The sequence below is a fragment of the Meriones unguiculatus genome, chromosome 14 (genome assembly GCF_030254825.1).
Source record: "Meriones unguiculatus strain TT.TT164.6M chromosome 14, Bangor_MerUng_6.1, whole genome shotgun sequence".
NCBI classification, from domain to species: domain Eukaryota; kingdom Metazoa; phylum Chordata; class Mammalia; order Rodentia; family Muridae; genus Meriones; species Meriones unguiculatus.
In genome coordinates, this window is record NC_083361.1 from 54,504,049 (window position 1) to 54,526,271 (window position 22,223).

At 48.5% G+C, this 22,223-nt stretch overlaps 1 protein-coding gene across 2 annotated transcripts in view; it reads left to right on the forward strand.

Annotated features, from left to right (window-relative positions):
* Window positions 1–22,223, forward strand: part of Pcsk6 (proprotein convertase subtilisin/kexin type 6) — a 183,874-nt gene that overhangs the window by 93,692 nt on the left and 67,959 nt on the right. For both annotated transcript variants that reach the window (XM_021633268.2, XM_021633269.2), the window contains exons 8-11: window positions 6,019–6,231; window positions 9,715–9,815; window positions 15,527–15,630; window positions 17,087–17,204. In XM_021633268.2, the coding sequence (XP_021488943.1) occupies window positions 6,019–6,231; window positions 9,715–9,815; window positions 15,527–15,630; window positions 17,087–17,204 (536 nt within the window). The remainder of the gene's footprint in view (window positions 1–6,018; window positions 6,232–9,714; window positions 9,816–15,526; window positions 15,631–17,086; window positions 17,205–22,223) is intronic.

Sequence of the window (22,223 nt, forward strand, 5' to 3'; positions counted from 1 at the left end):
TGAATGTTTAAATATCGAAGTGACACCAGCCATGACCTGAAACAAGACTGGCAGGAAAGCCCTGCAGTGCCAGAATGAAGAAGTCTCTTAGGGGCTCTGGAAAACTGTATACCAGCTCAGGTGGAAGGGCATAGCTGGTCTAGGGAGAGCCAGCCTCCCACTCTCCGTCCCTAGCTACTACGTTGGAGGCTAAAGAGGCCTGCATAGATGGTGGGAGATGGCTCTGTCAGAGCTCCTGGCCTGCTCCTTGGACTGCGCGGGTGAAATTCGGAGTGGATTTTTCTGTTGTGGCATATGCCTAATCCAAAGCCTCACTGCAGCAGGGAGCTGTCGCCTGGACACCCCTGCCCTCACCACTACACACCCCAACAGTTACAGTTTCAGAGGATAGGGAGCATCCCAGAGAGTGACTACCCCGTGATCCTGGGAGGTTGGCAGGCTCCTTCCAGGAGGCCTACCCTTGAGTGTCACTGTAACACCAGTTGTCAGTATAGTGAGCTGGTGGGGGACTCAGGGAAGATGAGGTTGGGAAGGGGTAGCGGAGAGGAACCCATTTTTGCAAGCCAGGTGGCAAGACAGATCTCTGGGTGAGGACAGTTTATTTGTGTTGATGTGGTCAGCACCCAGGAGGCCCTCAGTGACCCAGTAAGCCCCAGCCCATAATATAGGTTTGGCTAATGAATGCTGGCACAGGTGGGGTCCATCAGGAAGCCCAGGCATTTTTCATTCCTGTGGAAAACAGGAAAGGGAAGGGTAGAGGGATGGAGCCTATTTTACTATTTATATAATTTAAAACATTTTAAAAGTTATTATATTGTAACCCATGCAGAGCAATTCAGATGCAGCTAGCAGTTAATAAATTCACCCAGAAGAACCAAAAGATCAATTTGTCTGTCTCCCTCTGCTCTGCAATCCTGGCCTAGAGAAGACAATCTCTCTCTCTCTCTCTCTCTCTCTCTCTCTCTCTCTCTCTCTCTCTCTCTCTTCTCTTCCTCCCTCCCTCCCTTTTTCTCCCCCCTCTCTCTTTCTCTCTATCTCTCTTTGTGTGTGTATGTGTGCACGTGTGCCAGAGGCCAACATCAAGTTTTTTCAATTGTTCTTCACTTTATTTATTTTGTTTAAAGATTTTATCTTAGTTTTATGAGTGTTTTTCCTATAAGCATTTGTGTGTGCCATGTGTATGCCTAGTACCACATAGACCAAAACAGGGCGTTGGATCCCATGGCTATGGAATTAGACACACTGTGAGCCTCAGTGTGGCCGCTGGGAACTAAACCTGGGCCTCTACAACAGCAGGAAGTGCTCTCAGCTGCTGACACAGCTCTCTAGCCCCTGTTTGGTTTTGGTTTTGTTGTTGTTGTTGTTGTTGTTGTTGAGACAGGGTCTTACTATGTCATCCCTGGTTGGCTGGGATCTCATTATGTTGACCAAGCTGCCCTCAAACTTCGAGATCTACTCAGCTATGCCTCCCAAGTGCTGGGATTAAAGGCGTGTATAACCACCTCTTCTGAGACACAGTCTGTCATTGGGCTCACTGAACTTGGAGCTTACTGTCCTTGGTCTGGCTGGCCAGCAAGCCTGTGTCTGTCTCCCCAGCACTTGGATTACAAGTGTATGCCATTGTACTAGCTTTTTCTTTTATTTTTATTTTTATTTTTATTTTTTTATTTTTTACATGTGGCTTTTGGGGATTAAATGTGGGCCCTCTTGCTTGTATGGTAGGCATCTTACTGACTGAGCCATCTTTCCCGTCCCATCTGTCTTCAGGACTCTTTTTCCTGACTGCCATTTAATTTCTCTTGGATGTACTGAGTTGGTTGCTGTGTGTTCTCTTTCATATGACAACAAGAGTTTTTGCTGTAAGACATCGTGTTTTGCCACCTCCAACCACTGAATCCCTGGAGTGAATCCCTGGAGTGCCTTCATTTATTTCAACCTCTCAGTTCAGGAGTGTACTGCTGTCTTCGCCTCCTGCTAGGCACATCTAGCCTGCACACCCCCACGGTGCTAAGAAATCCATCCTCTTTCAGGGCCCTCTCACCCAGAGCCAAGATGACTGAGAAACGAGCAACCAGAAGCAGGGGCTTGGAGGCGGGGGGCGGTGTTGTCCAACTGTCAGAAAGAAAAGTAAGAGAAGAGATGCATAGTACAGACAGACAGACATACCACAAGACCTGTGCTCAGACGTGGAACACAGGCCATTTTAACTCCACCACTCCAGCAGGACACAGAGGCAGCTTCCATTGTTCTGCTGAGCACCTGAGCTTCTCCGTGTGCTGGGACACGTGCTGGGCTAGGAGAGCGCTGGCAGATTCAGGCATGACCAAATAAGCCACCGCCTGCCAGGGATTGCTGAATAAATAAATCACTTGTTTCCATGACTCAACTCCCCTCCCACCGTTCGATCACTCAGATCTCAGACCCGATGACAAGTGAAATATCCTAAAACTCAAGCTGAGCTGTGGCTTCGGAGAGGCTGCCTTAAGTTGGAGGTCACGTTTTTCTGCACAAAAGATACTCATCGGAATGGTGCTAATGCCAAACATCTGGAGTCCCTACGAGATGCTGTCTAAAGATGTGGCTCAGAGCTCTGCTTCTGGGAGGGGAGGAGATGCCTGTTTCCAGTGGGTCACTTGCAGTGTATCTAGGTTTGTGCGTGGAGTTTACACAAGTTGGAACTACAAGAAAAGGGAACTCGGCATTCTGAACTCTGAGCAGCAGCCGCTTCTTCAGGTTGTCCGGGTAACGGGGATGTGTAAAGGGAACTATGTAGCCCCCCTCGTTTTTGTCATGCTTTCTGAAAATATATAGGCCATTTAAGTTTTAGTCATTCTGAAGTAACGTATGTTACACAGACCTCTTAAATTGCAGCTGTCTAAAGATGCCAGGGAGAATGCTCCCAGAAACATGATGACCCCCAGCCAAAGACATGGTCCCCATCTGTTACTCCTCCATGCCACCCAGTTTGTAACCTATTATCTTTTTCTATAAAATGTGGCTTCGTCTTCAGTAGATGGTGTGCTGGGCTGGCAGGAGGCTTCAGAAGCCATTATTGGGTATGTGGATCTATTTAATGCCAGGCCTTATGAAGCTTCATTCCTCCCCTGACTTTTCACTCAGAAAGGGGATTGAACACTGCGATAAAGAACAAAACTGCCCTTGTCCAGATGCCTAGGGTTCACCATCCCTCAGGAGGGCACGCCTGACAGCCTCTGTCCCCGGGGAGGATACCAGTGCAGTTTGATAGAGTTTAGGTTGTAGCTTTTCTGAACAGAAATGCAAGCTCAATGGCTGACTTGGAACATATTCTCCCCAGCATCCGTGAAGACATGAGATGTGGAAAGTGAACTTAAAATCCCCACGGACAGCAAAGATCTCTCTCTGCAGCCCAGAACTAGCCATGCTCCCCGTCTCCCTCCGTATTCTGTCTAGAAAAGCACAGTAAGACAAGAAAGACGCCATTGATACCGTGGTGCCTGCGGGAAGCTAAATGGTCAAGCAGTAAATGCCCTGTGTCAGGTGGAAAGGCTAGGACCAGCAGCAGATTGAGAATGGGCTGAGAATTTTTAGGCATGCAGATTGCAGATCAATCAGCATGGTGCTGCTGGGAGGTGGAGGAGCCTGGAGGAGTGGAGCCTAGTGGGAGAGCCACAGGTCATTGCCACCACACCTTGAAGGAGACTGTGGCCCTGAGCCCCCCACTCCCGTGTGATAAATAGACTTCCTCTGCCGTGAGCCTCTAATAAGTCACCAAAGGCCACACCAATGAGTATGGGCAGTCATGGGTTGACACCTAACAAAACTTGGAGCTAAATCTTCTTTCTTTCTTTCTTTCTTCCTTTCTTTCTTTCTTTCTTTCTTTCTTTCTTTCTTTCTTTCTTTCTTTCTTTCTTTCTTTCTTTCTCTGTGACTTGATTTACCTCACATAATTTGTTACAGTGCTAGACAGCTGACAGACCACCCCTGACTTGCTGGGCCCAAAGATGTTTAAAGCAAGATTCCCTTGTGGTTCCGTGTGCATACATTGAGAGTGGGGAGCGCTGTTTTAAGCTGTTCTCTGTACTTCTGAGATAACAGGTTGTTGAACTTTGTGAAATAAGAACATTTTATAAACTGTTTTGTGTTGGGTATGGAGTTGAGAGTGACAGTATCTTGTGGGTGATTCTCCTGTAGGATAGACAGACTCTGATGAGCTACATGCCTTTTTATTTGGATTTTAGGCACTTTAAACTGGCTTCTGATTGATCTTTTCCAACAGGTAATTATAGTCTTGCTTTGCTTCGTGATGAGGACATCCTCTGAGAAAGCCATCATTAGGCGATTTGATCATGAAGTAACCCCATGACAGAAACGTCGATGGCTCAAAAGCCTTCCACATACCTCCCTTCCCTGCACCTGTGTGAGCCATTGTCGGTTGAAGTATCTTGAAACAGGGCATGACCCAGTTCACACAGGCACACCCATTTCCTTATTTTGTGCCTTTCTTTTAGAAGTTGGGCTGTTTAATTTCTTCTTTTAGATGTGTGTGTGTGTGTGTGTGTGTGTGTGTGTGTGTGTGTGTGTTAATGTTTTTCCTACATGCATGTATATTTACCACTTGCCTGCCTGGTGCCTGCCAAGGTCAGAAGACAGGCATCAGATCCCTTGGAACTAGAGTTACAGATAGCTGTGAGCCACCCGGTGGGTGCTGGGAATAGAACCCAGGTCCTCTGCAGGAGCAATAAGTGCTCTATGCTGAGCCATAACTTTTCCAGCCCCAGAAGTTAACCTTTGTTGCTAACTATAGGTAACCTTTGTGGTACACTCTTGGGCATTCAGACAAACCCATCCTGGAGGTATAGAAAGCAGAGTGAAAGCCTAAGCCAAAGCCTACAGGAACATCCAGGAACATCCTGGTGCTCCTCTGTCCCTGCCACGCCAGGCTGGCTCATTCACTCTTTAGTCTGCAAAAAATACAGTGTCATGGGTGTTCCAGAGCAGATGGGTCCAACTTCCCCAAGGGAAGTTGACACTTTGGGTCAGAGAATCTGCTTGAAAGCTAAGAATCATTGTCAGTCCCCTCCCTATGTTTGGAAGGGAGGGTGCTCAGTTGTTAAGAGCCTGGGAGGTCCAGTTTATGCTGTGCACCATCAGTGGGTCCAGCTGTTGGGACTGCCTCAAATTAGTCTTCCATGAGCTAATCATTGACTAGTGTTTGCGGCTGCGATGACTAGAAGTTTGGTCAGAAACCATTGATCCCCGGGCGTAGTGCAGAACTGAGCTGCGGGAACCTGCCTGCCCCGCCACTGTCAGGGTGCTCTCTGTCTTTCACGTTCTGATGAACAAGTGAAGTCACCAGCCTGGGAGGGCGTTGACATCCGACTAGACTGCTTTAGTTCACCCGCTTGTCCATGGCAGCTATGTCAGAGAACTCTAGTAGGACATCTGCAGGCAGAGCAGTGTTCTAGACCATGATCCTCTTTATCTAGTCAGTCCCATCTGGAAGTCACAATTTCACCCCTCACCCTTTACCCTTCACCCTTTTTGAAAAGCGATCTGCCCCTCTGAGAAGCTTACCTCTGCAACAGTATTTTCAGGAGGTTAAGGCCCTTCCCTCTCAAAAACAGCTTCTTTGACCCATAAGACTTAAACATTTCCAAATTTTGCCATTGTCTGTCTCTAACCTTGGGCTTCTGATGAGTTCCCCTTGGTCATCAGCTCCTGTAATGGAAATTACAGACTTTGCTCTGACCTGGCACAGCTTGCTTTGGAAATCGGATTTTCCTGTGAAGGAAAAAGGGCTCTTTTGGCCCTTCTCTGACAGAATCTGGAACATTTGTGATCCTAATGCTGTTACCACAGACAAAATGGCTCCACTGAAACCCAATGGATCCCTTGGGCAGGACCTCCGCAGTCTCAGCCTAACCTTCACAGCTCTGTGGAGGAACGAGGAATGTGCTGAAGGTGGAATTGGTGTGAGATGCTCGCCCCGGGGGGTCCCACCACAGTTGCTAACATCCTGTTCTTGCTTCCATGTAGGGCCGCCAAGGTCTGGGCTCCATTTTTGTCTGGGCCTCCGGGAATGGTGGACGAGAAGGGGACCACTGCTCCTGTGATGGCTACACCAATAGCATCTACACCATCTCCGTGAGCAGTACCACTGAGAACGGCCACAAGCCCTGGTACCTGGAGGAGTGCGCCTCTACCTTAGCTACCACCTACAGCAGTGGCGCCTTTTATGAACGGAAGATTGTAAGTTCTCTTCTAAGGTCTAAGGACTTCTTTTCTCCCAGGAGCCAGTTTGGCCAAGAGCAGATTTTGTTGGATCTTAGGTCTCCAACCTCAACCCTATGTGAAGAAGCCGAGCCCAAGGTCAACCTCACCGCCTTGGCAGCCTATCTTGGACTTGACTAGTTTATAAGATGCTTGACTCATCTGTGCCCAGAAACGCCAATTAAACCCTCTCTGACTTGTAGAGACCTAAAAATGTCGTTTAAGAACGGGGTTCATCCTCGTCAGAATCTCCTTTTAGCTCTCTGGAATTCTGTGGTCACATCCCAGAGTCCAGCTGACCAGTCCTGTACCAATGCATAAAATAGAAAGTCTTGGTTTTATGCTGAAACATTCTGGAAACCAAAGCATTCTAGGCTTCTCCTCGGCCAAGGGACGTGCCCCAGACACTTGGAAGTAGAGCCACAGCTTTTGCCAGCTCCGCTCACTGCAGTGAATGGGAGTGCTATTTTTCTTTTATTCTTCCTTGTGGTGCTTAAGCCCATGGTAGGCAGGGACTCCACCACTGAGCCACGTTCCCAGTCCCTGATTTGTCTTTCAAATACTAACTGTTTTAGTATGTGGCTGGAATTTATGCTTCTTCCTTCTGTACATACTTTCCTACATTAAAAGAGAGAGGGGGGAAGATTTCTAGTCTAAATTAATGCAGAATTCAAATGCATAGTCATTAAGTTAGTGTGTAGACGTTTTAAAAATGGGCCTGCTTAGCTGGCCAGACATGATTTGATTTTAACGCTCACCAGCATCTTCTCGTTCCTCTTGCTGCTTACACACAACTTATTTTTACTTTTTCTCTTTCCTGGGGAGCACGCAGGCGCTCTGTGCTCACTGTGCACTCACGGAATGTCAGCCACATCATCCTGTGGCTGGCCTGGCAGTGGCCCAGGCTGGTTCACAAAGGGGATCCCGAAGGATCACCCAGCCCCGGCAAGCGCAGCTGAGACTCTGAGCCATGTCCTGTTCGTTTCCACTTCCTCTTCATTTGAGCACGGACTCGAAGCTTTATTAAACACATGCTTGGGCTGAAACCCAGCAAAGGCCTACTGGGTCGATGGGTATAAGCTGAGGTTGACATTGCTGAACACATACTGGGGACTGCCTCCTCAGTGGTGGCGTTCAGCTCTCTGGAAGCGGGACTTGTGGCTTTGCTTGCTTATCTATCGTGCTTCAGTGTGTGCACATGGAGCCACAAAATACTTTAACTCCCTTTTCTGGGATGGTCTTATGTAGCCCAGACTTACTGTACAGTGGAGGCCATCTTTGAACTCCTGTTCTTCCTGCCTTCACCTCACAAATGCTGAGGTTACAGCCATATGCCACCAAATCTAGATTTAATTCTTTGTTTACAAATCTTTTTTCCTTCTCTGAGCAATATTTATGGATAAGGAAGACACAGTTGGGAGAGGGGACAAAGTCGAGAGTCAGAGTTGCTGTCCTGAACTCGGCTCTGAGCCTGATGGGCATTTTTGTCTGATTACTGGAGCCTAATTTTTACTCAGGGCTGCATAGTATGTCCTTTAAGGGGCTGAGCAAGTGCTCAGGACAGAGGGTGCATCAGCCTTGAATTCAGGCGAACGCTAGTGTCAGTCTGTCCCCTGGAGAGCTTCTTTCCTGTAGCATCCTCCTGGAGTGAGTGTTTCCTCATGAAGGGACTTGGCTCTTGATCAGAGAAGGAAAACCTTTACTTCTGGCCTCCAGTACTAGAAGATGAGAATCAGTTCTTTGAACATGGGCAAAGTTCCAAGCAGGACCCTCGGACTTAGGATGGCTCTGCCCTCCTCCGTTCAGCTCCCTCACAGGAGTAATCTCCATTCCCTCCCTAAACTTCCTCTGAAGCTGGAGAGCCAACCTTAGGATTTGCTTTCTTCTACCCAGAGGCCATTTACGAAAGGAGTAGGTGCCCTGCTGTGATCTGTGCTGAAGCAGGACATAGAAGTCCTTCCTGAGCTAGCCCTTCTCCCTTTCCTTGAGGTGCTTTAGTCCTACTGTTTGCAGCGAGGAAGCTTGTTTCTGCAAAAACACCAGTCAGAATTTTCATGACTATATGACCCAGGCTAGACACCCCTCCCCTGCCCAGCCGTGGTGTGTCCAGAAAAACACTCTCTTGTGTGGAAGGATCCCATTGTTACTGCTGGAGAAATTCATCCTCAGGGGTCCCATAAAATGGCTGCATGAGCTTCACAGCAGGTGGGTGGGTGAGCTGGTTTCCTGTTGCTGCTCTACCAAAATCATCACAAACTTCGCAGCCTAGGGCAGCACAAACTGACATCTCACCTTGCTGCTCAGAAACCCAGCAGCCTCTCTGGCTCTCAGCTCCAGATACACAGGCATCTCTGGGGAGGGCCGTGCTTATGCCGGCGGAACATGATTCAGCGTTAGTGCAAGACTGAGGACCCCATTCCCTTGTGGGCTGTTGGATGAAGGACATTCTCGGTTTTAGAGCCTACATCCTTGGTCTGGGCTTTCCCAGCTCCTTCAAAGCCAGCTGTGATGGCTAAAGTCTTCTCCTGCCTTACCTCTCCAACAGGTTTTTCTGTGTTCTCTTTCTACCTTTAAAGCCTTCTCATTCTATCAGGCTGGATAATCCAGAATAATCTCTCGGATTTAAGGTTAGCAACCTTGATTCCATCTGCAGAGTGCATAGTATTAAAACCAGGAACAAAAGTCTCAGGGCCCATGATTCCACCCAACACAACTGAACTCACGTGTTGATCCCATGACCTTTGCCCACCTTGACCTCCCAGGGAAAGGTATAAGTCAGGTTGAGCAGTTGTGAGATCCTGAGTCAATGTCCCATCCTCCTGGAGACATCACGTCAGGCGAAGACAGGCAGAGTCCCAGCTGACAGAGGCAGCTTCGCCTTCCCCAAAAGACCAGCAGCCTTGTCCAGCTCAGCAGGCCTCAGGATGACAAGAGCACTTCAGGTTTCTTCAGGAAGGATGTCCCATCCTTAACTTGTAGCTAAAGACAGAAACCCCATCTGAGCTCCGGAGCAGATTATAACCCAGGTTTTCAGCTCCCATGACGTCCTGTGTCACCGAGTTTAGCTCTTCAGGAGGGAATCAGGTTTCACGTGTATTAGTGGCAAGAGCATGGTGCCATGCAGAGGGTCCGTTTCAGCATGCCTTACTCGGTTTGGCTGCACAGGTTTCTGTGGTCTTCAGGAGCTGGCTGAGCTGATCCCTTATGAAAGCATACCCTGTGCTTCTAGATGCTTGTCTTTGTTGCTGTGGCCCTCCGTTCTCACCCTGGAATTAGCCTGTTCTGCAGCACGTCTGAGTGCCAAGCTGGGAAGAGCCACATACACCACATTTGTCTCATGCCTTTTCTGCCACTGGCACCCAGAGTCACTCTCTCCGGATGGCAGCAGGCTGAGGGCCTCATTTCTCGCAGAGGGAACCAGCTTTTCCACCGCCCTGCTTCACACACCTTCCTTTCGTGCAGGTCACCACGGATCTGCGTCAACGCTGCACGGACGGTCACACTGGGACCTCAGTCTCGGCCCCCATGGTGGCCGGCATCATTGCCTTGGCTCTAGAAGCAAAGTAAGTTCCAGGCTTTTCTGTTCCTTTGAAAAAGTGTTTGTAGTCTGGTGGAGCACACCTAACGTGAGGCCCAGCATCCTGAGAATTTTAAGTGACAAGCACAGCCATATGACGCCCATTTTCATTGCCATGCACCCAGCACCGTCACGTCATCAGAATTTTGTCATCTTCCCAAACTGAAGTTTTGTTCCCATTAAACATTAACTCTGTGGATCGGTCCGCCGTGATAGAAATGTTTGACCTCAGTGTCCCCGCTGCCCTGAGGCTACAGCAGGGCTGGCATCTCCTTGGCTTGCACTTGGCCACCTCCACTTGGCTTATGCTGAAAACCTCATTTACCTAAATTATCTTTTTGTAAGCCCTGTTTTGAAATCCAGTCCCTTTTGAGGAGCAGGCCTTGGGAATTTATGACACATGCCACAACCCAGCCCATAACACTCCCTGTCCTTCAGCCACTGACAACCACCATGCTGCTTCCTGTCTATGAACTTGACAACTCTTAAGTACATCATGTAACAGAACCATACAGTTCACACATCCCTAATCCTAAAACCCCAAATGCAAAACGCTCCAAAATCTTTTTTAGTGCTGACATCATGCTCATGATTTTGGATTTTCAGATTAAAGATGTTCAACTCATGAAGTCTATGCAAATACTCCCAAGATTCAAATCTGTAATGCCTTTTTTGCATTTTGGATGAGGATGCCCTGCTGTTCTATCATTTGTGGTTGGTGTATTTCATTTAACATAATGTCATGGGGGTTTACCTGTGTTGTAGTCCATGTCAAAATTTCCTTCCTTTTTAGGCCATTCTCAAAGTGGTTTCTTCTCCTCATAGAGCCCACTGTCACTTCCCCTTTGTCAGACCCTAGTAGCTACTTGAGCTGGGGATCTGTGTTCACAACCAGGCACCAAAACTGTGCTCTAGGCTATGACAGCTTCTTTTTCCTTGAACCTTGCTTCTGAAACTGACAGTGACAAGGTGCCTCTTTGCCTGTCTAAGTCCCACAAAACCTAGATTTATAATGTGTGAATGGGTCAGACAGAAAAGGGTTAATTGCATGTATGACTCACTTTCTCATTAGTGTGACGAAAGGTTCAGTTTGGCTCACAGTTTGAAGAGATAGAGTCCATCACGGTGGAGAAGGCATGACGACTTGGGCTCTGTCTGTGACAACAGAACATGGTGCAGCGTGTTACTTCTTGGCAGATCAAGGAATACTTTCAGACCAGGCCCAAGTTAGAACCTTCAAGGTCCACCCCACAACCTCCATTGATCCCTCTATGGCTGGTAGACTCACCGTACCAGCCTTCCCCTCAGAACAGATGCTGTCAGCCAGAGACCAAGTATTCAAACTTGTAAGCCTGTAGGGAGACATTCTCCATCCAAACAGAAATGCTTCATGTGCGATTGTGGAGTAAGAAGCAGTTTCGAAATCAACTGTCACATAACGACCCAACATTTGCAGTAATTCTTTGTTCTAGATGAGTTTTTAAATGATTCAGAGAGAATATTTGAGATGTGTAAATCCTTGTAATTATGCATGCTTGCATGCTGATTTCCACACAGCTAAAGACCAAAATGTTCAAATGCTCCCAATTTAACAAACATGGCTAAATATTTTCAATTTCCAGGCCAAAATAATAATAATAACAGTAATAAATGTTAGCTTCTGTGTCCTGGGGTTCTGCAATAATTGGTTATTTGTGTGGAAAGCTGTGTTCTCATACTTAGCAATTCATCACTCTCTATTTTCGCCCATTCCTTATTGGAAACATGCAAGGAATTTTGTTAGTCAGTGCTAAATAGAAAACACACCCTGATTCATGACCAGTTGCCCCAGAAAGCTTGTCTTTGGCCCCATGGAAACTAACGGCAGGTTGGAGATTTGCAGGTATAACTCAAGCAAACCTCACCTAAGGGAGACTGTGCTCAGAAAGTCTTGGCTTTAGGATGGTCCAGGAGGGAGCAAATGGTGTCTAGGGACTCAGGCTGAGTTTAGGACACTTGGAGACTACAATGTCCAGGAGGCCCAAACAACAGGAGCTCAGCACTGCCTTCTCCCATCTCACAGTACCACAGATGGAGGTTCTAGAGCAGTTATTCTCAACCTGTGGGTCTTGACTCCCACAGAGGTCACATGTCTACATTACAATCCATAGCGGTAGTGACAGTACAGTTATGAAGTAGCAACAAGATGATTATAGTTGGGGGCGACCACAGCGTGAGGAACTGTATTAAATGGTCGCAGCATTAGGAAGGTTGAGAACCACTGCTCTAGAGGATGACACTTCCAGTGGGGATGAGAAGACCTGTGGGCAGCAAGTGATAAGAATGGGGCAAGCTGAGCATTCCCCTTAGCTTGGGGTAGACTCCAGATGCCCCACCCACCTCTTTTTTCCTTGAAAAGTGTTTTTGGGCTAGGGCTATAGTTCAGGGGTAGAGTGCTTGCCTAGAATGAGTGAAGCCTTAAGTCTAGTCCCTGCACAAAAAAGGAGGAAAGAAAAAAGAAAGAGAGAAAGATTATTTCCTCCTGGTGAATGGTTTCTAGAGGCTTCTTCCTGGCAGTGGCCTGAGTGACCTGTGGACATGGTTGATAACTCATGTGACTCAGAAGACCCCAAGGAATCCTGCAAGTTGAGGGGTTCACCTGAGAAAAACAAGGTGCCCAGGCTTTCAAGGATATCATCTTTAAAAAGCCCCCTTGTGTCTGAGAGATGTCTACTTGCAGGAGCAGTGTGTGTCTCCATGCTGCTGACAGTGGAGTTGGTAGGTGTGAGTGGGCTAGCCAGTGAGGCTGGTCATGAGATTGGCAGCCCCAGACAGCATGCTGAGGTTTTGCCACGCGTGTGTGGCAATGCATGTGACAGTGCTGAGCTCAGAGCTTCAGGTGCAGACTGTCCAGGTGAATAGGCTGCACTCACAGAGCTCAGGGTCACATCAGCCCCTCCTTGGCCTTCCGTGGCACATGGAGGCAATCACTGTGAGGAATCAGTCCGTAAGTGCGAGAAGAGGATGTGTAGAAGGAAAAGATAGCTCCCAAGAAGTGAAGACTCAGGTCATGGAAAGAAATTCATCGTAAGAGAATGCAAAGAGAGAGCTAAGGGGAAACTGGCTCCTACATTTCCTCCTTCTGGACGTTGTCTATTCCCAGTTCTGAGGTTCATGCTCTCTGGGACCTTGGTGCTAAACTTCAGCATCCTTGCATCGGCCTCACAATAGTTTGGCACCTCATGTAGTCAGTAAGGACCACAGCCACATCATCTGTGTCCAAACTCTGAAGCCTGAATCCATGACCACTCTGCCAGAGTATATGGCCTGGGACTACCTGGGGCCTCAGAATCTTTCTGTAGGCCTACAGTTGGCCTGGAGGGCCTCATGCTGGAGTAGACAGAGGATAAGGAGAGGACAGCACATCAACCTATAGCCAGACAGGAACCTGGAGTCTGGATAGACGGATGTGGTGAGACAGCGGAGGGACCATGCAGGCAGAGCAACAAGAACCCAGGAGAAGAACCAGGTGAGACTAGAGCTGGAGCCTGGAAAGTGAGTTCCTGTGGGAAAGTGTGCCTAAGACTCACATATCAGCTGCGCTCATGGTGGGAAGACCGGTAGCATGGGAGCTAACGGCGCACAGATGGCTGGGGCAGTCACTGTGGAAAACAGGGTGCTTCCTGCCCCCAATTAAGCACAGAGTTGCCATCAAAAGAACAGAGTGAAGGAAGCCCAGGCAGACACCTATGTTCACAGCAGCAGGGGTCCATGGGTAGGAGCCCCGATGAGCAAAATGTGGCCAACACATGAAGCAGAGTATTAGTCACCATCAAAAAGGGAGGAAACTCACAGGGCAGTGGAGGTGCACACCTTTAATCCCAGCACTCGGGAAGCAGAGGCTGGCAGATCTCTGCGAGCTGGAGGCCAGCCTGATCTACAGAGTGAGTTCTGGGTCAGACAGGGCTACACAGAGAAACCCTGTCTCAAAAAACAAAAAAAGGAAAAGAAAGAAAGACAAAACTAGGAAACTGACACATGTCGTAGTAGGGATGAGCCTTGAAGATGTCATCCTGAGATGAGACAAATATTCTTGTTATTACTGATCTTCTAAGAGATCCCTTTTAAAAGTCGTATTTATAGGACTAGGAAGCAGAGTGGAGGTTGCCAGGGATGGAGAAAGTCTGTATGGAGAGTTGGTGTTTGATGGTGTTTCAAGGTCTGGGGTGGTTTTGGATGGTGGCGCTGGCTGTACAACCGTGTGACTGTACCTCATGCCCTGAACTGCTTTTAATGTTTAAAATGGTAAATTATACTTCCTGGGTTGCTTCAGCACACACACGCAGTGGATGTTGGGGAAATGTTTGTGTTACTGTGGGCCTAGGCAGGTGTGGGCCTAAGGAGGTGGCCAAGGCCAGGTGGATTTTCTCGTACAAAGCTGTTTTTGGGAGCAGCTGCTCCTCCAGGTGACCCTTGAGTGCCCCGGTCATTGGCTTGCCTCCACCATAGGAGCACGTGTGGCCCAGGCAGGCATCCGTAGCAGACAGCTGTGGACACAGAGTGGGCTCCTGGGGCCTCAGAAGCTATCCCGAGGGCTATCCTGGTCACTCTCATTCCAACAAGTGCGGAGAAGACAGAATGGAAAGGAGCTGGCTTTTTGAAGGGGAGAAGAAGGGTACTTGTTTGTTCTTGGCTAATCTGATTGAAAGATAATTTGGATACATGTGCACTTAATGAAACATTGACACATACTTCTTGGTGGGACTGTGGGTGGGACCATGAGCACGGACATCAAGCTTTCCACTCAACTGTTAGTTTCATGTAGCAAAAATATATTCCTGCTCTGGGTGGGTCTGCTGTAGCTGTTGTGTGAACTGTATTTAAAGCATCCCTGCAGGAGGCTTATGCCTGCAGACACCCAGATTCCATGACAACTAATGCGGAAGAGAAGACAGGAATAGGGGTTTCGTTTTCTGCTTTTCTCTACTCGGTGACAGTATGAAAAGCACCGCTTTCATCAAGTTTCGGGGCTTTGCGGGATGTAAACTGCTCCCCTGAAAGACTGCAAGTGCCACTAACACTAATATTTTTATACTTCTTAGAGGTTGTACAGTTATGCTGTTCTTTCATCCTAAAAGTGACCATAAGAATAGCCAGGACCAAGCTCAGCCCTCCCAGACAGTGTAACATGGGTTCATTGCTGGGGGGTGGGGGGGGGGTGGTGCAGAGCAATTAGACAGAGCCTGATTTCAGAGGTGTTTAAAATCCAAGAAATACGGTGTGTGATTGACACTGGGGCCATGTTTTCTTGGATGGCACATTTCTATGTGCACTGAAAAGAGGTGTTGTAAATTTGGAATTCTTACAGTCTGCAGCCGGGCTTCCCCATAGACTGGAGCCCTTCTTAGTATACCCTTGTGCATGGTGACAGAGAACTGCTCCATGTACTTGGTAAGCATTTTCAGTGGCACCAAAAGTTTTCTCTTCTCCGTTTCCAAAATGCCTGTTACAGACTCCAGTGGGTTTGGCATTCAGGCCAGGTCTCTCACGGCTGTAGATTTTAGATCCTTAGAAGGCTTTCGGCTCAGGGTTCAGCTGCTAGAGATCCTTGTTGCAGAGTGAACCCTCGTGGGGGTATGCAAGCTGAGCCTTGGGCTGGCTCCTCGGAATGGCCTGCCTAGCCAGCACCACCGACCTCAATGGCGTCTGTTGTTGCAGCAACCAGTTAACCTGGAGGGATGTACAGCACCTGCTTGTGAAGACATCCCGGCCAGCTCATCTGAAGGCGAGTGACTGGAAAGTCAACGGCGCTGGGCACAAAGGTGGGCTGCTCCTGGTGGGCTGGGAGGGGCGCCTCGGTGGCCCTTGAGGAAGCCCAGATAACATCCACTGTTATCCTCGGCAGTGTGTCGCGGGGATTTAAAATGCTCTGCAGCGATTTAAGGACACTTTCCCAGAGCACGCACCAGCATGAAGGGACAGCCTTGGTTTCCAGAGTCCAAGTCCTTAAGTGCCACACCTTTTGCCATGTCCAGGGTTTGTTAAACAGTCCTGTTTCAATCTGCTCCTGGATGTTTGTTTTCCACAAAGAAATGGGATTGACAAGGCAGCTTTGGAGCCAGGCATGAAGGCATGTGCCTAAAGTCCAAGTACTCAGGAGACTGTAGTGGAGGGGCCATGAGTTCAAAGCCAGGCTCTGCCATTTTGGTACTCCCCTTCAGTTTTCCCTTCTGTGCAAAAAAGACATTGAGATAGCTATGTAATTTACTCCTGCCCTCTAAACCTGCTGCCAGCCAGCCCCTTTGTTAAAGAAGTAACTGATGGCACACGGGGCCTCTGTCAGCACAGTGGGGTAACCTGGCTTCATGGTCAGGACATTGTCAACCCAGTTATTAGTGGTTTCTGAGATGGAAGTTGACAGGAAGTACTTGAAAAGCATTTCTGTCGGCCATGGTGCATTAGAGAGAACTTGTCCCGTTTTCTGAAGCTCAGGTCCAACTATTGTGACTCCAAGCCTGACACCGCTGTCTGTATATCTAGTCAATCACTGGCGCTGTGAGTAAGGAGGGATACTCCTTTGAATAAAGAGGTCATTGACTGGGCCTCGTATATCTTCGTCTGCAGTTGGTGGTGGTGTACAGTAGCATGGCCCTCCCTTTCCATCCTGGTCTAATTAAAAAGGAAAGTAGATTGTATCGGGTCTTGACCTTGCCCTGAAATTCAGCTTTCAAACCTTCCCTCCTGGCCAGCCCACGAGCACTCTGACAGAGGGCTGTTGTCCCAAGAACTCTGAGACTCGGTAGCAAAAGAAAATTGTTTTAAAAACAACAGCAGTTGGCCTTGTTTTTATCGTACCTGTTGCACATCACAGTCACGCACCCGGATTTTTAGGGTTTGTGAGGCGATCATACCCAGAGCCTTGAACAGGCTAGGCAGGTGCCCAGGACCAACATCCAGGGCCCTGGGGCTTTCAGGTTTGTCTACACTGAGTTTCAGGGGATACTCACGTTGGCAGGTCCCCCTAACATAAAGAAACCTGACCTTATCCTCTCAAGAGAACGCTCTGGGCTCTGTCCCAGGGTAGGACTTATGTCCCAGCCAGGCCTCCCGAACCGAAACAGTTCAGTTCAGAGGGTAATAAAGCTGGACCAGATCTCAGGGGAACCTGTCGGCACCTTCAAGTGACCTTAAGGTGACACAGCTGACAGAGCTGGGGAACAGCTCCCTTCGGGGGGGGCAGGGCAGGACATGCTGGCTCTGAAGGCCCTGTTTTTTCAGTTAGCCATCTGTATGGATTTGGTTTGGTGGATGCCGAAGCTCTCGTCCTGGAGGCAAGGAAGTGGACGGCAGTACCATCCCAGCATGTGTGTGTGGCCACCGCAGACAAAAGGCCCAGGTAAGGCTCTGCTCTGACGCTCGTGGCTGAGAGCTGGCTGTGCTGCGGGTGTGTGTGTGTGTGTGTGTGTGTGTGTGTGTGTGTGTGTGTGTGTTGAACCCTACATCTTTGTGCACACTGACAGGAAGGATCCCATGGGGAGTGCCCATCTATACGTGCCTTGGTTTTCTCTTCCCTATTGCTCAGCTAGGAGAAGATGCACTTCTAGATCTCTGACTCTATAGAGGCCTCCTGTCCTTTTTGTGGCCACTGTAGGGGGCCCATAGGTTTAGCAGAGCCAGACAGACAGGGATCTGCTTTGCCCTCAGGGATATGAGACTAGCAGGCCCAGGGTCCTTCCTGTTCCACCGGGTAAAGGTTGACACCGTAACCACAACCCAGCCCCACCCAGCTTGGGCGTGAACAAGAGCAGTGGGGTCTGCCCCTTCTCTATAGCAAGCTAGTGGTGGCCGGGGTGTGGAGGGGCTCAGGGACTACACAGCATCTCTGCAATGTTTTTATCCAGACCCATAAACCTTCTTTGAAAAAAATAATAATAATTTATTTAATTTTACTTTATGCCCACTGGTATGGAGGTGTCAGATCACCTAGGACTGGAGCTGCAGACAGTTGTGAGCTGCCGTGTTGGTGCTGGGAATTGGACCTGAGCCCTCCAGTGCTCTTAAGCACTGAGCTGTCTCTCCAGCCCCCCATAAACCTTCTTAAGTCTTAAGCACTAGAATGTTTAAGCGGGTTCTGAGCATGGGGCTATAGGACCCCCGCTTCATCTCCTTTTCTGTGCTACCCTTTGGAGGAAGTTACCTGTGTTGGTTGTAAAACAGGAGATGTTTTTTACGAAACCACAAAAATGGGCTGTGACATAGATGAGATGGGAAGAAGCCTAGTCCGTTCAGGAGTCAGATTATCCTGAATTGTGTCATTGCAGCTGTGCTTTCTAAGACCGTGAGCACAGTGCTTCTTTACCTTTGTGTGTGAATGAGACTTGATGGAGTAATCAGCAGCGCTTGGGGATACGGCTCTCGTTGAACACCTGCCTAGTGTGTGGAAAGCCTGTTTCCATCCCTGGCACTGAAAGATGAAAAACCAAACACAGGGGCCAGGCTGGCGCAGCCAGTAAAACTCCTGAGGTAGAAGCATGAGGACTTGAGTTTGGATAACCAGAACCTACATGAATCTGGTCATGGCAGCACACAACCTTAGCACTGGGAGGTGGAGACAAAAGGATCCCCAGAAATGGCTGTCCATCTAGTCTAGGCCATCAGTGAGCTTTGGGCTTAATGAGAGACTGTCTCAAGAGACAAAGTGGAAGCCAGGAGCGGTGGCACACACCTGTAATCTCAGCACTGGGGGAAGCAGAGGCAGACAAGTCTCTGAGTTCAAGGCCAGCCTGGTCTACAAAGAAAGTTCATGACAACCAAGACTATCCATAGAAATTATGTCTCACTACAAAATAATAATAATAATAATAATAAAGGTAAAGTGGAGAGCAATACTGAAAGAGACCAATGTCAGCCTCTGGCTTCCACATTTGTATACACAAGTACGCACAGATGTGTACACACAGAGAGACAGAGACTTACACGGCAGAGGAGGCAGAAAGAGCAAGATACATTGTTTTATCTACAAATGCAGACCACTTCTTCAAGCTCGCCTCTTCTGTGAACGTGTATACCTCTTATATTAAGCTCTTTTGCCACAGAATGTTGAGAGTTGTGTTTCTTGAGCATGCTTTGAAATCGGGGAGCTGAGAGAATGTTTGGTGGGTGACTAGCCACTGAAGGGCCTTTCAAAACATGATGTTTCCACCCTGTGGCTAATTGAAGCCGCTGACTACTGGGGCTATCACTCTTCAGACCAGACAGGTCTAGCAGTCAGCAAGCAGGTCTCACTGTTGGCTTCTCCAGGCCCCATTTCCTCCCGAAAGCTTTTGTGCTAAACCTGAGGAGAGAGCCGCACCGGATAGAGGGGCCCTTTGCCTGTGGTGACTTTGTCTGCTGGGAGCGGCCTGTAACACTGGCAGGGAGTGCCGGTCAGGTCAGGGGAGCCTGTCTCCTGCTCTGGTCCCTCCCGCCCAGCTCCCCAGCCAGGGCGGCTCCTGAATGGAGCATTCTTTTCCTGCCAGAAATCTGTTTAAGATGATCGAGTGGTGCCTAGGTGGCGAGCGGTTGTTTTTATTTTTATTTTATTTTGTTTTCTGAGTGAAAGCACACAGAGTCTAGACAGCATAGGTTGAGGGAACCCACCATAACATACAGTATGACATTGTTCCTATCCTTTGAGGAAAGCAAGGAGCCTACAAATTCCGAAAAGGGGGCAAGAATCAGACTTCTGTTTCCAAAGGAAAATCCTCTTTCCCCTTTGCTGTTGCTGACTCTGTCTGGAATTTTCAGCCAACCTCCTGAGGTCTCAGACCACTTGCCCGACTCCACTACTTGATTGTTCCTAAGGACATAAGGGCCTTCAGAGGGAGCAGATATCCCCTCTCTACCAGCATGACCCATGTCTCACCCCCTGCAGAGCTACAGCTCGGCTGCTATCAGGCTATGGAAGGGGGTTCAGTCATCAGCTCCTGGGATGCTGACCCCCATCTCTCAGCTGCCTGTCTCCCACAGCTGCTTTGCTCAGCTGAGATCACCTAGCTTTAAATAGACAGGAAGTTTCCCCAGTGTCTGCTTTTACTGACCCCTCAACCCCCTACTCCTCCCACCCACCATCCATCACATACCACCCACCGGCATCCCCACCCCCACCGTACCACCACTCAGAGCACTGACTGCTCTTGGCCTCCTTTCTGGGTTCTCCTAATAGAACCCTAGGCCTTTCTGTCTAAAGTCTGGCCTCAGCTACTTCCCATGGCCAGATGAGAGTAAGAAAGAAAGCAAGAGGGAGAGAGAAAACTGGAGAGGGAGAGAGGAAGGGGACAGGAGAGTGAGCATATCTGTGTGTATGTATAACCCTGTGTATTGCGTGTGGCACATTTACCAGCTTCTCCTCTTAATGGAAGGGCATGCTACTCTGCTGTGACCCAAGCTCAAAGCATTTGCTAGACTTTAAGTCCAGCATCCGGAAGGCTTTATGGCTGCACCTGCTAGCTCTAGGATGATGTCGTATGGAGTTGAAATGGCAAGGTGTTATTTGGGCATCCATTCCTTTGGCTGTATAGGACAGCCACCCCTGACCCATCCCTGAGTGGGATACCTCCCTCTTCTAAACAGGGTAGGTCCCGTGACCCAGGGAGACAGAACCTCACTAACAAGGACAGTGACTAACAAGGACTCCCCTTGCTATGGAGCCTTCCTGCTCACCCAGCCTTGCTTAGAAACTGGCATTATGTCACTGGGAATGACCACCTGGCACTAGCACTCAGTAGCCCCTGGCATCCCTCATTGAGCAGCTTTCTCCTGTGCTGTCCGGCTGGTGAACCATAGCCCCTGAATGGTTAGCTCAGGCTGAGAGGAGCAGGGCAGCTGACAGGAGTGGGAAGGGAGGAGGATGTGAATCAACCTACAGTGACAGTCAGAACAGACGCAGGACCTTACCTCCCTCCCCAGAAGAAAGCTATCCTTGGTTCTCTGTCATCTGAAGAGAAGGCAATCCCTCATATAGAAAAGGACCAGCCAAAGGGGGCCCAGGGCATTTCTAATCTGGACACTGAATGTCTACAGACGCTTGGCCTCAAGTAGAAGTTCCTTAGGGTAAGGTCAGGGAACCGATCAGGACAAAGGACCATGGGAAGAGTGTCTGGGGTGATGAGCAAAGCAGCAGGGCCTCTGCTCTTACTGGACTTTGCTGAGTAGACTCTGCAGTCTGCTGTCCCCCAAGACCCCACAATAGACAGGACTGGGACCAAGGCTTCCTCCGCAAAGGTCACAGTGCAAGGCCGTCATGGACATTATTCCACAATGCTAACTCTAAATGAAAAAAACAAGGGACAGTCCCTTGAACCTAAGGACAGTAGAACCCTGTGGGTATTATTGGATGAAAACTTTAGGTGTGGCCTGGATCATTGTTCTTGTGATATCCAAGCACACATCATTAAAGACAGCCTTGCCTGCTTTGGGGCACAAGTAATTATAATCTACTTGGAGCAGTGGTTCTCAGTCTTCCTAATGTTGTTCTTTATGTTGTGATGAACCCCAACCATAAAATAATTTTTGTTGCTATTTCGTAACTGTAGCTACTATTATGAGTCATAATGTAAATATCTGCATTTTCTGATGGGTTTGGGTGACCCTTGTGACAGGGTCCTTCATCCCCAAAAGGGGTCGTGAACCCCTGAGGAGGTTGTGGAGCCATCGGTTTAGAGCCTTTCTTCCATGAAAGGATGGTAATTGGATCATAAGCCGTGACTTCTCCCTGTGCAGAATGGCTTTGGAATCTCTGTGAAGAGAAGGGTAAAATGAATCCTTTCATGGCTTTTATTCAAGTGAAAAAGAGAGCCAAGCCCAGTGAAATTTTTCTGAATTATTAAAATCACAGTTGACCCAGTGGGTTTTTCTAGCCAGTACTTCCCTGCATTTTAAAAACTCCAGACTCTGTGAAGTAGCCTGTGATGCTCACAGCTCCCAACTTGATGGTGGAGAGGCGACAACAGCAGAAGGGTCAGCTAGGCAGCAGAAAGTGCAAGAACGTGCCAATGGGGCTTAAAGGATTGACACCTTGAAGATTCCCATTCAGAATTTTACTTCCTTTGGCCTATCTTTTATTTAAAGCTTCTTATTTCCTGTCTCCACCCTCTTTCCCCTCTCCCTCCCTCCTTCTATGAATATTGAGGATGATCCATACAGTAGATGATCAGTTCATACTTGTCTGTCTAGAATCGGCTCTAGGTTAATCGTATCCCACCTTTCCTGCATCTCATTATTTCTGGGATTTCCACACTGCTTATGATGTTCTCCGTATGACTGTGAATGACAGAAAATGGGTGACAGTTTCATTGTATAGATATCTATAGATGCCTTTTTTTTTTTTTTTTACTGACTGGTACTGACTCATTGGCATTGAACTCAGAGCCTCTAG